This window comes from Thunnus albacares, chromosome 19, assembly GCF_914725855.1.
Source record: "Thunnus albacares chromosome 19, fThuAlb1.1, whole genome shotgun sequence".
NCBI lineage: Eukaryota > Metazoa > Chordata > Actinopteri > Scombriformes > Scombridae > Thunnus > Thunnus albacares.
The window spans coordinates 7,181,787-7,198,096 of record NC_058124.1 but is presented as its reverse complement, the minus strand read 5'-3'; the positions used below and the strand labels follow the sequence as shown (position 1 = coordinate 7,198,096).

Genomic DNA, 16,310 nt, shown 5'->3' with positions numbered 1-16,310 from the left:
TACATAACCCTCATTAAAAGTGCCTCATATTGAAATGAACTCGGTCTTTTTAAAAGATCTTACAATACTCAGCATGAATAAGAAAACCAGAGAAATCAAATGTTCTTGATTAGATGCTCTTCTTCGTGTAAATTATGAAATCTGTAGATACCTAAAATCTAAATTAGTCCTGTGGGTATGGATTTCCTATAGCAGCTACATTTAATACTCTACCAGCATATCATCCCCACAACTGAGTTGGTTTAAAGATCATACTGCGCATACTGAAATCACCAAACACCTAATGTTTTTTTAGTAATAGACTATATTCTTAAGGGGGGGGGGGGCATCTTCCCTCATCTTCCTCTACCACACTGCAAAAATAAAGTGGTATAAAGTAGCAGTAAATTGAAATACTCACATAAAGAACAAGTACTTACTGCACTGTTTGAGTAAATATACTATATACTGCTGCTTCTAGAGGAGGTGTAATAGGAATATGTGGTGATACGGTGTCATTAGGCACAATAGAGTTGTCTTTTGTGAAGGAAAAACACACTAGAAGTGTTGAAAATATCGATCGGTATGATTTTGATTTTTTAGAAAGAACAGACTTTGAGAAATAAATCCAACTGTTTGAATTTTTTTTTTTAAATAAAACCTGTTAATTTGATATCACACCTCAAACTTTGATAGTTGTTACAGAGTGTAAATGATTCAATTCTGCTAATAATATTTGGACACGAGTCAAAAAGACAAATATCTTTACTTTTGTCCTGCGTGGCTGCGCGCTCATGTGACTGTGCTTGTATTTTAAGCAGGTTCACAAACACAGGAAACAAATGCGCTGTTGTGTCAACCATGAAGGTCAAGTGCACCGTGCACTCCAGTCCTCTGCTAAATTCACCCATGTTTACACTCGTGCATATGTCTGTATGTGGGTCAGAGTGCAGACGTGTGCGTGTGTGGATAAGGAGGACAGCCACATCTTTTTTTTTTTTTTTTTTTTCATCTCCCAATATCCATCAGACCAAGGGACTTTACTAAAACAGGGACACCTCAAAGACTATTTCCTGTGTGATGTCAAGCTTATTGCAGACATCTGGGGCCAGTGTCTCGTCTTTAGGATGGTGTGTGCAATGACCATGCCTTATCTTTCTCATTACCCAGCCAGAGATGTCAGAGTAAAACTGGGAGACGACCCTGCTCTCCTGACAGAGAGAGAGAGAGAGAGAGAGACAGAGAGAGATGGAAATAATTACCAATGTCTCTTGTGGAATAGGGCGTAAATTGATACACACTAAATACTGTACCTTAGGGGTCTCTTGCTCTCTCTCTTTCTCGTCAGATGTACTAGACAAATGAATGCATCCAGGAGGAATTAATTGGATTTGGGAGCAGTCTCCTGCACGATCCACCAGGACAGACAAACACCCCCCCCCATGCACCCTCTCCTCCCTCCTTCCCTCCCTCCCTTTGGCACACACACACACACACACACACACACACACAGAGACAGACAGACACACACCTCCTCCTCCTTTATTCCAGTCATGCCTTGCAGAAATGTCTGACGCCCCCACCGCCACACCACACCCCGATGGATCAGTCTGTGTCCCTTATCCCTCTCTCTCACACACACACACACACACACACACACACACACACACACTCAAGAGTGGCACGCTGCTCCCCAGAGGATTGCAGCCTCTCTCTTGGATACAGTGTTTCCATGGCAGCCACGTTTTCTGCACGTGTAGAATCAGACGGAGTAAGGCAGGGAGAAAGAGACCACTCCTATCGATTCAATGGCTGGCTATTGATTCACAGTCTGCTCCGGCTGCACGCTTACCTACAGCAAACATGCACGCATACATATTCACATGCACACATGTACAAACAGACTGTAAATATCTGATCGGGGCTTTTGAATAAGCCATGGAATGTGATAATGAAGGCTCACCTTTTTGTACTGCATATTTTTCACCTTTACAAAAGGGGGGCCTCAGTATGTTCGACTGCTCCAATTATCTCTTCAGAGATACACAAACACACAAAATACTCACTTGGGGCTCTTTTGAAAGGTTTCAATAATGGAAAAAACCAGAAGAAAAAACACTTTGTACTTTTCAGTTCCAGCTGATTTTATTTCCTTCTTGGAAGAAAAGAAAAACAAATTTAAAAAACAACAATCTGTACAGAGGTCTGAGAGGCAGTGATTGACCCAAACATTGGCTGGTTTTGAGCAATAAACATCAAATGATATTGGCATGATTGGACAAAACATGATCATACACAGCATATTGCACAAATGAAAAAAGAAAAAAGGACAATAGAAAAGATGTCTTGAAGGTAAAAAAAAAAAAAAAAAAAAAAAAGTCAAAAACAAAAAAAAAAAAACAAGAAGAAACTCCTGGACCACAATCATCTTCAACATAAGGATGTCCAAAGATGGCTGCCCTAGTGCCTGTCGTTGATCATCATCATCATACATAAAACACACAATCTTTGCTTATAGTACAGTCAGTTTACATAAATATCTTCATGTTATTATTCTTTTAAAAATCTTAAACACAACAGCTATAGCTACATATACCTGAATCTGAAATACAAATGCTATTTGCCATGCCATAATATAGGAAAACAATTAGCCTGCTATACTTAGCCAACAGGTACAGAAAGGTTAAATACTATTTTTTGATGCAATTTGCGCAATAACAGATGAAGCACTTCATACATCTCCCTCCCTCCAAAGTCTAGGCAAAGTGGAATGAGTGTGAAATTCCATCCAGTGGTTCAAATAAAACTTATCTTGATAAAAAGCACACAGAGGTATTAGCTCTATCCAAACAGTGACTCTCTGGGATCTTTCACTCATATACTTTAGGTCTATGTGTACTGTAGCAACACAGTCACCACTCAAGACTGGGAGCCTCAGTGGTGCTTTGTTTACTTGGCTGGTGAAACTGGAGTCACTGTGCCATTAAGAAGCATGTGGGTAAATACTGTAAACACTGTGTGAGGTCAGATTGTGCCAAACAAACCCCCCTCTGCACGTCTAAACACCAATGTAGATCCAAACAACAATGTTGTAGGCTACCCACTCGCTGGAAACCCCCTTTCTATAGATTTTGTACAAAAATACAAGTAAAAAATCATGACACACTCAAATCTCCTTAAAAGTGAGAGAAGTCAGACATTTTAAATAAGATACACTTCTAGCCCTTCCGCGCTGGATACAGACAGGTGTATGTGCACAAACACAAACGAGACCTGTACGAGAACAATACTTCTATGTATAAAAAAGTTTGGCCGGTATAAATACATCAATATAAAAAAACGTCATCTGACACAGGAACTACAAAGTTGAAGCACTAGGCAGAAAGGATGCGCGTCGGGGAACATTGGTCCTGAATTGTGCACTGAGTGTTTTAAAAAGGTTCAGAAAAGGTTTCTGAAGTTTTGAGTCAGTCTTTGTTCTAAGTCCTGCCGTTGAAAGAGAAGCTGGTGATCGTGAATTGTGTCCTATGGTCACACAAATTGCGTAATTACGCAGCAATGAACATTTTTACGCATTTAAACAACAACAAAATCCTCATTATCCCGGAGGGCATGCGTGTTGATATTGAAACTATTTTGAGTTTGGAAAAAACTACACCTGAATAGCAACTTGATGGTCAATGTGAATTGGCTATATCATAAACAAAACCCAACATGACGAGCTCTTCACTAAGTGTCCCTTTCCCAACCCAAAATAACATTAAGATTCAAAGTTTAGTCTCAGTCCTCATCCTCTGCGGATTGGTTTGAACATTTGAGCTTGAAGTCCGTGTGTTTCACTGCTCTCTGCTTACATTCACTCCTCCTCTGTGTCCAAATGCAAACTAAGCATTTCCCCCGTTTGCGCGTTCCCGTCAAGCGCACCGAGCGCTGTCCAAGTCTGAGCGGCGCGTACCTGGGCTTCAACGCGCACACAGGCCACCTTTTCTTTCCTGGTTTCACTCTCCCTTATTTAGTGAAAGAATGGCGGAAATATTCTGGTCTGGACGCACACACGCCTGTCTGGGGGGGTTGAATTGTTCAAAACGTGGGGGGACGTCGCGGTTCCTCTCCACCTCGGTTCTTTCAGTAGGTGAACACCAGATTGGAGATGGTGGACTCCAGCCAGTCTCCTGAGATCATCTCGCTGACCTCGGGGGTGCAGTAGTCGGGAAAGTCGAAGTGAGATCCCGCTCCGCACTCCCCGAAGCTCCAGTCCAAGTCCCGGTCCAGCTCTGCGTCAGAGAAGCCCATGCCGCCCAGAGACATGCTCTCAAACCCGGGGCTCGGGTTCAGGTCGAGCCGCTCGTCTTCAAACTCTTCGTCTGATGATGAGGATGACACAGATGAGGAAGAGTGAGAGGCTGATGGTGTTGGAGAGGATGCGCGAGCGTACCTGAGGCGCGCGGTGTGTGATGACTCGCTAGCCGCCGGGCTCTGGTCCTCGTACAGGCTGAGCGGGTCGCTGGACTCCGCCGAGCTGCTCAGGGTGGGACTGGCCGGGACTCCTACTGAAGGAGGCCCGCTCTCCAGGCTGCCTGCCCCGCCGAACATGTGGCCGCGCCTCGCTTCTCCGGCGCGCTTCTCCGGGATCTGTCTGGCCCCAGACACTGACCTGGATTTGAAGAGCGCCTGGTGGTCACCGGGAGACGCATAGTCCTGCCCCGGAGCGCTCGCCTTCATGCTGCCCTGCTTGTGCGTCCTGCTCACTCCTTTGGACGCGGGGCTTCTTTTGACACCGGCTTTGGCGCTGCGCTCCCCGCTCTTCTCCCCGCGGTCCGTCTGCTTACTCGCCCCGCTTCCCGACTTGACCTTCTTCCTGGGCCGGTACTTGTAGTCTGGGTAGTCGGCCATGTGTTTGAGTCTGAGCCGCTCCGCCTCACGGATGAACGGGATCTTGTCTGTGTCTTTCAGCAGCTTCCAGCGCTTCCCCAGCCGCTTGGAGATCTCAGCGTTGTGCATGTCCGGCGACTGCTCCATAATCTTCCTCCTCTCGATCTGTGACCAGACCATGAAGGCATTCATGGGTCTCTTGATGTGTCCCGTCGGAGTTTTGCACCACGCCAGGTCGCTCCGCTCCCCGGAGGAGGGGGACTCGGGGGTCGGAGACGCATCCATCTCCAAGTCCATTTCTCCCGTGTCCGTGGAGTCCCCGCCGGGGGAGTGAGCGTGGGCGCTCTCTGTCTGGCTCATATGCTGCACCATCCTTCCCTCCAAGTGTCTGGAAACACTCTGTTCAGTGCAGTGCTTTCACAAAGTTCAAGTGCGCAAAAATGCTCTCACCGCTTTCACAGGAAATTATTCCTCACTTCTTATTTCAGGCGCTTTAGAGTCAGACTGATGGATACAGATCTAAAAAAAAAAAAAAAAAAAAAGTTCCTCCAAGTCTCTGTCTGTTTTCAGTTCAAGCCCGTTTTGGACACGCTTAGTCTCTCAACTTTTAGCAGTGCGCTTCAGGGAAACCAAAAATAAATCCCAACACTATTTAACAGCAACTTTCAACTGCCTGTGCGGCTGAAAACTCGTCCTGCAAGGCTCAAAACGCGCCGCTGTGGGCAACAGCAGTGCAAGTCCCTTATGTGAACCTGGCTGTCTGCAGCGCAGCTTGTCTGTGCGGTTGCGGAACCATGTGGTTGAATGAAGCAGCTGCGCTTTCTCATAGTCTCCCTGTTTCCTGAGCGCTCTGTAATATTACTGTAAACACAACAACGAGAACCTCGCCGTTTTATACCCTCATCGCGAGATATAAAAACCAATCAGCGTCTGTCTCCATCCTGATTTTTCAGTCAAACCACTCCCCCCTGGCTTGCCATTGGCTGAATAAAAAAAACGGGTAATAATAATAATAATGTGCAATGAGGATCGGTGTGTCTGACCTCATTCCTGTCAGACTCCACTGGAAGAAAGACGAACTTGCTGTGTGTGTGTGTGTGTGTGTGTGTATGTGTGTGTGTGTATGTGGTTGTATGTGTTTAAAAGGAACACAGTGTCCTTTCCCCCTCGCTGCAAGGGGAAGCTTGCAAGGATATACTTAGAACTACATTAGTTTCATGTGGATGAGTTTTGACTAAATTTAGATTGTGTGTAATGGGGGGGAGGTGTGTGTGGGGGGGGGGGGGGGGGGGGGGCAAGGAAATGCTGAGAAAACACAAAAACAGCCACAACATGTTGTGTTAGTCAGACTGAAGTGTGGTGAGCAGGAATGTAGCCGAGAGGGTACACCCACCCCAACACGGCTCATCCAACCTGTTATTTACAAATCATTACGACACCAGCTTACATCATTACATCACAGCAAGCGGAATAAACACTGAGGTGATGATAGTTTTATTTGCAGCGTTCATCACTGCATCCTGATAAACCAACAACCTGAAAACCAATAATTATAAATATTATCAAAGTGGGTAGAATTACACACACAGTGTATCAGGACCACACATGCTGCTGTGTGAGAGAGAAAAAAAAGTCACACTCAGTCCCTGCTTCCTGCTGAACAAACGTGCTCTGCAATGCACAGATTCATCATCCCTCACAAGCCCACAAGCCCCATGATGTTAACATGTCCGTGTCATGTAGGATCACATTACAGCCTGTGTCGCTAGATGTCAGGCTAGAGCCAAAGGGAGCTGATGGGGTGTATACGTTGTGTATGTATGTGCGTGTCTGTTAAGATTTATCTCTCCGTCCTGATCATTAAATCATGCAGGTGATGTCATCAGCTTGTACTGAAGACTCCCCTTCATCCAGCAAACGTAGCTAACCGACACGCCGAGTGTTTTTCACACCTTCATCACACAACCCGGTGATAAATAAAAAAAAAAAAAAAGTGGGCAAACTGTCCTTCAGTTAATCATGACCAAAGAGAAATCAGCCACCATTCAAAGCACAAAATAAAAACATTGTGTCTATTTATTTTTTTTTTCTCTGATTAGATCTTCATGTAATCTAACATAACATCAGTTATGCAGTTATGATGTGTATTATTAATTCATGACAAGATTTATGTCAGGATAAAAAAGTCATAAACTCTTTAAAATTTCACAACCCCAACCCCTTTACCCCCCTCGGTGCTTACATAAATCAAACACATAAATAATAATGAGCTCCTTCATCAGTCTATATCTTTAGCTGCCCCAATTACAAGCGTGCACCTGCCACTGGATTAGTTTGCTATCTCCTTCTCGGGCTTAACACACACACACACACACATACACACACAATAGACGCCATGCATGGAGGTTTGTTTAAACAGGTGTAGCAGGTATACCTGTAATCTTATCTGATGTGTGAGCAGCAGCTGTCAGGTAGCTTTCCACTCTGTCACTGGCAGATGTACGGCTCTGGCAGCGGCGGGATGCCGAGCCCCATCACGCTGGCCTATCGCTCTGTCATCTTCAGAGCTGCTGGAGCCATGTGTTTACCCCAAATACACCGGCACTTTGTTTCAGCTCTGTTGACGCCTAAAGGGATAGTGTCATTATGAGAGAGTGCTGTGGGAGAATGGGGCTCTTTACAGCGACTTCTTAAAAGTGTGTGCAGTGCAAACTGGAGGTTAGACTGTTGTGGGTTTTTCAAGGTAGATGTGCTGATGTTGATATTTCTGGGTTAAAGCTATTCGGTATATTTAAGCTGGACTGTTTTTATGGATAAAAAATGTCAAAAGAAATTGATGATTCTTTGTTTTGGACAGCGTTGTGCTCTTATCAGGGTGAAAATGCCTGTGAAACAGCTTTTGGCTCATTATGGGACACTAAAACGATGCATTAAAAGCTAATTCGTGGGGGAGAGTAAGTATATTTAATCAATTATTGTACTTAAGTACAGTTTTTGGGTACTTTATTTTAGTATTTCCAGTTTCTGCAGTTTTATATTTCTACTCCACTACATTTTAGAGGGAAATATCATTTCTTTCACTACATTTTTTTCACTGTTAGAGTCACTAGCAGTAACTAGATTTCATCTTAAAAAACATACGTTTGCAAAATACAACACATTGTTAAACTCCCTTTTGGCTTGTGAGCCTTTACAAAGGAGCAGTGTCGGGGCTCCTTGTTACGTCTCAGATGTCTATGAGTTGTTATCACTTCCACCGGTCCCAACTTCTCAGATGGTTTCATTTAAATAACAGCGTCAGGCCAAATTATCCAATATTTCACAAAAAAACCCCAAAGATTAGGAAAGTGTTTCCACAATGATGCATCAGTGTCATATGTGATAATATATCAGTCACAGGGGATATTTTTTGCAGAGTGATTCATTTTACTTGAGCTACATTTAGCTGATATTTCTTCTGTACTTTATATTAAATTTTAAATTCGGGACTTTCACTGGTAATGGAGTATTTTTAGATGCTTGTACTGGTGTCTTTACTAAGTAAAGCACTTTAATCTTTCTTCTACCACCGTATTAATAACATTACTTTAATAACATCTAATCCAGCTGTAGTGAGGTAGAAAGCTTCATTATTTCAGAGTTGACTGACACTGTGTTTAATATGCGATTTTTAATAAAACATAAACACAAACCCCATAAGTCAGACTAACCCTAGAGCAAACTGCAGGCTAAATGAGCATACAGCATGTGACTTTTTGTGTGTGTGTGTGTCTCTGTGTGTGTGTGTGTGTGTCTAGTCTGCCTCTTCGCAGGGAGTTGGGTTTATTATAAGCGAGGCTGTCGTATATCGGGCTGAAAAGAGGGAACACAGTCGTCACAGTGTGTCGTAAAGCGACGGGTGAAATTAAGTATCCAATAACAGAAAGCGAAGAGATGGAAATGGAAGACGCAGGGAGCCAGCTGTGCTGAGGAGAGAGTGTGTGAGGGGAAGCGTGTGTTTCTCTGCGTGCAGTCAAACAGAGGTACTCATTACCATGTACTTGCCTTTTTCAACTGCCTAGGAATGACGTGCCACTTTGACCTGCCTGCTCGTCATGCGGGGTCAAACACAATGAGGCCTTTGTGTGTATGTTTGTGTGTGTGTGTGTGTACGTGTGTGTGTGTGTGTGTGTGTGTGTGTGTCCAGCCCTAACTGAATTGGAGCTTTTCCAGGGATTGAAAGTTTTAAAACCAGTGGGAAGTCCCCTCCGCCCTGCAGTTAAACAGAAAAACTGAAGACTAAGCACTGATTTGCATACACATTCTCTTTTTTCCTTCTCTCTCTCTGTGACTCATCCGCAGTCAGTTTTGTCCCCTCCGCGTTCTGTGTGGATGTGGCAGACAGTGCAGGTGGCCATCTCACCATATCATCCACCTACTGCTGTCAGCCTTTACACAACAACACTATCAAAGACGGTTATTTTTAAGTTGCCATGGAACACACAGTACCCTATCCTTCTGTGTTTCTTCCTCAAATTTGACGATATGGATTAAATACAGACTTTCTTCCTTTTTTTTTATTAACTATCCCTTGATATCAAGTACATGCAAGCAGTGGACAAGATAACAAGAGCAGCTTACAATTTAATATAATCCAATATAATAAACCAGAAATTAAGGGAGACTGTGTCTATGGTGATTTTTGAGGCCTTATTTTGCAGTGTTGCTGCACTACATTGCATCACATCAGACAGACGTACATGTAGTTCTGTAAACCCCCCCTCATATTCTGTCTTTATGACCACAAGTCTTCTTCTACTTCCTTCTTTAGGTTTGATAATCAGGCTTATATTTAAAGACGCAGAGACAGAAAAAGTTGTGGAGGAGAAACAATTCTTTCCTTTCTTTTCATCCTTCTCGATTGCCGTTGTTTCATCCCTACTTCCTTTACATTTTAGAATCCGGGGAGAAACACATAAAGAAGATAAGCGGTACAGAAGGAGAGCAAGTGATAAGACAAGATTAGAGCGTCCTGGACGGTATAACATGAACAAACTGGATGTGCAAATGAAGATTGATAATGCAAAACAGGAGAAGAGAGGAGACAGCAAATGCCGCTCGCGTTCCCCTCCGTCACCGCTGTAATCCAGAGGATTCGGTCAAGGTAGGAAAAAAAAAAAAGAGAAGGGAGGCAGATGAAGGGAAATGAGTGAACGAGCGAGAGACAGAGGTTTGAACAGGCCGGCGACGCCACGCCCCGGGAACTCCCAACACCCCTCGCTCCGGATAGTGACGAGTCAGGTCAGATGGTATGCTGTATCACGGCGATGCAGACAATCTCACATGAACGCTCGCTCGTACACACGGATGCATAAACACACACAAACTCATGCTCGTGGCAAGACAGCTAAGTACCAGTGTACCGCTTCAGGACCCAGACATGCTGCAGAGTCAAATCGAGAGCGCAGACACACACACACACACACCAAACTCACGCACAAACGTACACACACACACACCCAGCCACTCTCACAGCTGCACTCTACTACACTCAGACACTCTGATACAACGATCGTTTTTTTGGGGGCATTGTCTAAAAGCCAGAGGAGTGAGAAGGAGCGCAGAAAGAGAGCAGAGGAGAAGGAAGGGGGGAAAAAGGGAAGGAAAGCAGAATCAGAAGATGCAGAAGTCATCAAACGTCGCATTTTTTTACTCTTTTGCAAAAGTCGTCGTCCTCGTGCTGCTTTCCATCAAAAGTGCACCCGATATACGACGGAGGCGGAGGACGGACACTTTCGATAGTCAGCGTTTTCGGGAAAAAGGACATCTCTCAGACCTGGATCCGTATGGAAGAAAGCGTGGAGCAGCACAGGGGATGGATATACTGCAAAAGAAGAAAAGAAAAGAACAAAGACAGGTTTTCTTTTTCTTCGTGGTGTTGTTCGGGAGGGAAGCTGCGTCTGAGTTGCCGGAGTTTTGCTGGGTCGCTGCGGTTTCTGAAGAGAAACGTCGACGGCCGCGGACGCAGAAGAATCTGGGAAAGAGACAGAAAGCATCACGAAGAAGTTAGGCAGCGAGGGGAGAAAGAGGCAGAGTATGGAGTGTGTGTGTGTGTGTGTGTGTGTGCAAGGGGGGGGGGAAGCGGAGGCAACATTGCAAGAAAATTTCTCCCCCGAAAAAACTCTCTATTGTGCCGCTCATCACAGAGGAGAGACAGCCGACTGCATCGCCTATCTCCCTCCGATCTCCTCTGTTTTTACCTTTCGCTCTGCCTCTCCCTGTCTGTATATGCATCTACGTATTAGACCCACATCCAAACAACATACGCTGACTAAGCCTTCTAATGTACACAGACATCCCATATCACCCTGCACAACCCCTGCTCCTCCTCCTCCTCCTCCTCCCCCTCCCCACTCCTCCTCCTCCTCCTCCTCCTCCTCTGTTACAGGCATATCCTCCTCCAGGCAGGTCAGGTCAGGCGGGCTGGTGCTGTCCTCACGTAGCCCAGGGATCGGTGTCCTCAGCTCGGGCACGGAGGCAGCCGCTGCAGGGGTCAACGAGGACCAGGCGTGGATCTCTGAGGCTCTCTGCAGCTCCAGACAGGCTCCAGACGCACTGACCTACATCAGCCTCAGTCAGACTGGGGAGAGAGAGAGAGAGAGAGAGTGAGAGAGGGAGAGCGAGGGATGGGGGGGGGGGTGCGGAGAGAGAGAGAGAGCGAGAGAGAGGATGGGCGAGGATGATGGAGAGACTGGTAAAAGCAGGCACACGGGTGGAGAGGCTCGGTTGCAAAACAGCAACATTTATCAAATAAAGTGCAAGACGGTGGCATGATGCGGGGGAGGGGGTGGGGGTGGTGGGGATGGGTGGGTGGGGGGGGTTTGGAAGAAGACAATTGAATCGACTGAAGAAAAAAAATCAAAACCTTGCTGCTTCAAATTCCTAACTAACTCAGCTCTCCTCTCAGCCTGCACGCACTAATAACGCTTAAAAAATCTCCTTTTGTCCTCATCGTTTTACTAATCTCTATCCTCGCTTCACTTTTCCCCTTTTTGCCTCTCATCCCCCCCCCCCCCGCCTCATGTCTCCCTGCTGCCTCCCTCTTCCTCCCCCGTCCTCCTCTCTCTTTCTCATCCTCTTTCTCTGTCATTTTAGCTTGATTTTCATCATACCACCCGAAATGTCTCTCACTGTGGGAGGATTAGTCCGTCTCTGGCTGCCTGCTTATCTGTCTGCTCTGGCTTCGGCTGCGGAGGAGAGGAGGAAAGAAGGAGGAGGAGGTGTGTGTGTGTGTATGTGTGTGTGTGTATGAGGGAGGGAAAGAAGGCGGGGGGGGGGGGGGGGGGGGGGGGGTTGGCATCTCTCGCTCAGTTGTTGTGGCTATATCGGCTCGACTCAGCTTATTGCGAGTGTGTTTTGTGCCTCAACATTGCGGAGCGGAGCAGCAGAGGCTCTGCAGTGCGGCAGGAACAGAAAGAACATTTTGTGCTACTGTGTATGTTCTCTGATCAGGCAGGTGTGTGTATGCCTGTCTCCTTCCATGCTTAGACTGATTGCGTCCATTCCTGCAATGCTCCGGCGGTGTGTGTCCGACTGGCTGTGTGTGATCATTACTCCCCAGTGCCGGCATCGACACTAAAAGTGGATCAATACCAATAGCGAAGCAGATAGATCAGGCTCCCTCAGGACCCTGTGTGGCAGTGGAAGTCAGTCTCTAAAGCAACATACCTCAGTCATACTAACAATGTCTTTATCCTGAGGTGAACATCTATAGGCCCTGGGGAGTTAGAAAATAAATGCGAGTATATTAGAAGGTACAGTAAAATCCAGCAGGGTCAGTGTATCCTGGTAAGGTCAGCAACTCAAATTGAAGATGGTCCAGGCATTTAAAGGGTTAGTTTAGTTTTCTTCTCTAAAGCCTACGTGATTTATTGCGAGCTGTCAGTCCACTCAGTTCATCTATGAAGGACTAACCCCCTGTGTTATGGCTGTGGACGTATTAGAAGAACTGGTTCGGTGAGATTGTACAGATCAGTGGCAATCAAACAAACACTGGTGGAAAAAAAATCCTCTTTCTGCACCTTCTACACTGTTTCTACCCACAGTCAGCCAGACAAGAAACCTTAAAATGGCATTTTTCACATTAATGACTGATACTGGCTAAATAAAATATTTTTTATTTGGTGTGATCTGTCCTATAATCACATTTATGTTACTTAAGAAACTCATACAAAAAAGGAAAAGTAAAACAAGAGTCTTAAGGGAGTCACTGCACCCGGCCAAGACATAGTTACGGCACATACCTCCCTACTATGACTTGTTTTCACTTTTCTGTTTGCATACGGAAAAGAAAAAAACATTGGAAGGAATTGTTAGATTTTTGTTTTTACTTTTGAGAGAGCTAGGCTAGCTGTCTCCACCTGCTTCCTGTCTTTATGCTAAGCTAAGCTAAATGCCTCCTGGCTCTAGCTCCATACTTTGCATACAGACATCTAACTCACAGCAAGAAAGCAAATATGCATATTTCCCAAAATGCACACCCACATTGATCATTTCGGACCTCCGCTTGAAGAGGCAAAGTAAATTTCAACTTTGGTGAGCTCTGACAAACAAATTTGCACTGATCACCAGTAGCGAACTGTCTCAACAGTGCTAACCTTTGAAGGCACAAAGGGAACCAGGGAGGAAGCTATCATATCAGTTCCGTAACACCACACAACGTCTCTTCTCGGTTGAAATGAGAAGCAGTAACCACAGACTGAGCTTGTCAATTAATTTGTTAGCTTTGAAACAGTACTTGACAAAACAATCTCAACTCAAGAATGAACTTGTCAAGCTCTACTTTTACGCCAAAATCGTCAAGTCATCGTAAAAGTGCTCAGAATAATGGACAGTTTGAACATCTACAGTTCCAACTGAGCAAACGTTATCTGCAAAGACCATGTGATACGGTTAAAAGCTCCAGCACAAGCCGCCAAAGACATTGAGTTGATTTTTTTTTTTTGTTAAATTCCAATAGAGCTTCCCTCTTTGTATCAATTTTGCTACAAACAAAACTAGCCAAAACCAACGATAGCCACTGCATGATGATCCCAGACAAGATCCCAGAACCAAACCACTTAAATTTCCTTCCAGCTTGTCGATGATGAAATGTGTTACTGGGAACTATGATAAAATCTGAGTGTACCTTACTCCTAGAAAATGTGGTTTTTAAAAAGTTAATGACTAAATGGCAATATGCAATCTCCATCTAATCAAAACCAAACAATGGTGCAATTTCTTTCAGGATGGATTGAAAGAGTTCTTACTTCATTCCATATGAAATGTAAACCATCCACTTAAATCACAAGAAACCAAGAGCAGCTTTCCAAACAGCACCGCTCCGCACTGCAGCTTATGTTTCTACACGGGACGGCGAGGAGCGTGTTCCTCATCTCACATGGCACGTTCCCTGCCGCCTGATTATGGATGAAACTCTGGACTGCTGCAGCCAAGTTTCAAAGTCAGTCAGTCCTGATAGAGACAGATAGAGATGTCACTCTCTAGATCTCTTTCCCATTGCTGCTGGAGAGAGAGAAGTTATTAGGTCCAGATGCAAAGAAAAGTGGGTCACCATACTTAACATGTGCCAGACCCTATATTTCCCCATATGTACAGGGACCCACTGCTTACACTAGTGCACATACAGTATGTATAGTTGCCAAGTCAGACCGTTTACTTCCCCATCTCCCAAAATAGCACAGCGCAGAGTTAGAGTGAGTGTATATATGTGTGTCTGTCTGCTTCCATCTGGGGTATATCTTACATCTGCACATACATCCCTGCATGCATGCATGCATGGTTCCCCTACAGCAAATCTCACAATTTTATCATAACTACAGGGTGTGTTTCACATCAAGCTTTCAAGTTTGCTTGTTTCCCCGCACTCTTTTGTTTTAATGTCCTTCTCGTATGACATCCAAACTAGTAGCTGCCTTAAACCCCCAGACCCTTTCATGCTGTGCCTCTGCCATCACAAACAACAGCCATCTGACAGCGGTGGAGGAGTGTGGTTTGGCCCACAGATCTTTTTTAATGGGGAGTTTACAGGCGAACAAGCAGTTTTTGTTTTTTTTTGTTGTTGTTTTTTTTTTTTTTTTTTTTTTTTTGTTCACAGAAGGAGTTTAGAGTTTCTGTGCTCCAGAGGTCATGAGGAATTTGTTGGGATGGGGCCAGCTCGATTTCAGGAGGATTCAGCATGGAAAGTGTTTGTTGGGAAATTTGAGGCTGTTTGCGGAGGCTTTATTTGGGTTCTGAGCCACGGTATATCATCAGAATGGCCCAAATAGCTTCAGGCAGAGTGCTATTTATGAGCATAGATGTATTTAAGTCCAAGAGTGCTCCATTAAAGCCCTTGCAGAGTTTTCCAAGTATTGCCCAGTGTGACCTCTTTCTCAGAAAAAAATGCCGCGGTACCCGGTCGAAACCCATGACACACTTTTTCTCCCATCCTGTTGCCTTCAGCTTTTTGTCTTTGGTTAACACTTTACGCGTAGTGACAAATGACGTTGCTGAAAGCGCTACGGAATAACAGTAATATCCAGATGAACCCAGAGCATGTAAACACTTTGGCGCAGACAAACACACACCACTGGGCCGGCTGGGATGGGTAATATGATTGGACCGGACAGCGAGTGTCAACCCATGGGGCAAATCAGCTGTGTTATGATGCGTAATCTCTCGACTGTCTGAGGAGGTGTGTATGTGTGTGTGTGTGTGTGTTTGTGTGTATGTCACACCGCCACACACACACGGGTCATTCCCTAGCAATGCCCAGGGTGTATTGCATTGATTAATGTCTGAGTGTTGGTCACATCTTGAGCCGGCGATGTAGCGGCACTGCTGCCATGAAAGAGGAACCCTTACAGAGGCAGGCTATTGTTGATTCCTCTCCTCCGTGTGTGTGTGTGCGTGTGTGTCCAAGCCAGTGTCACATCAATAAACCTGCCTTCTAATATAGTACCATGCCTGTAGAGAAAGGTTTAAAGGATAACTGTTTATTACAATTTGGGTATTATTTTTGTTGGATTTGCCATCCTCTCTATCAGGAGAATAATATTATACTCACCATTGCTAGGAAAATGGTGATATAGTGAGGCAAGAAACCAGCGGTCAGACACGTGTGGGGAAGCTACTTTGAAACGGTAGCTAGTGAAGATACGAGCTTCTTTTTATTGGAAGTTGGAAAAGTACAGAAGCTCAACACATCCATGAGCATCTACGGCTGAGTAATACAGTATAAAACACAAACACATTCACTATTTTCCAGTGTAATTTCCTACACCACAAAACCTCCTCACATTTAGCTGATAAATGATTGGCACAGAATTACTGTGTAATACACAATTATCAGATATTGTTAAGTTTAGGTAAGTTTCACTTCTTTGTCTCTGTCTGTACCCACATGTTTTTCTCTCTGTCATTCGGTTATGTGACTTCAA

At 44.9% G+C, this 16,310-nt stretch overlaps 1 protein-coding gene and 1 long non-coding RNA gene across 2 annotated transcripts in view; both read right to left on the bottom strand.

Moving 5' to 3' along the window:
* Positions 1 to 1,818: 1,818 nt before the first annotated feature.
* On the bottom strand, positions 1,819 to 11,215 carry sox4a (SRY-box transcription factor 4a). Its single transcript, XM_044335200.1, has one exon. It carries the CDS (start codon positions 5,221 to 5,223, stop codon positions 4,105 to 4,107), a length of 1,119 nt encoding a protein of 372 aa, XP_044191135.1. The 5' UTR covers positions 5,224 to 11,215; the 3' UTR covers positions 1,819 to 4,104.
* A 55-nt stretch (positions 11,216 to 11,270) lies between these two features.
* Positions 11,271 to 16,310, bottom strand: part of LOC122969498 — a 52,033-nt gene continuing 46,993 nt past the window's right edge. The window contains exon 3 of the long non-coding RNA XR_006399033.1: positions 11,271 to 11,470. This is a non-coding gene — a long non-coding RNA (uncharacterized LOC122969498). The remainder of the gene's footprint in view (positions 11,471 to 16,310) is intronic.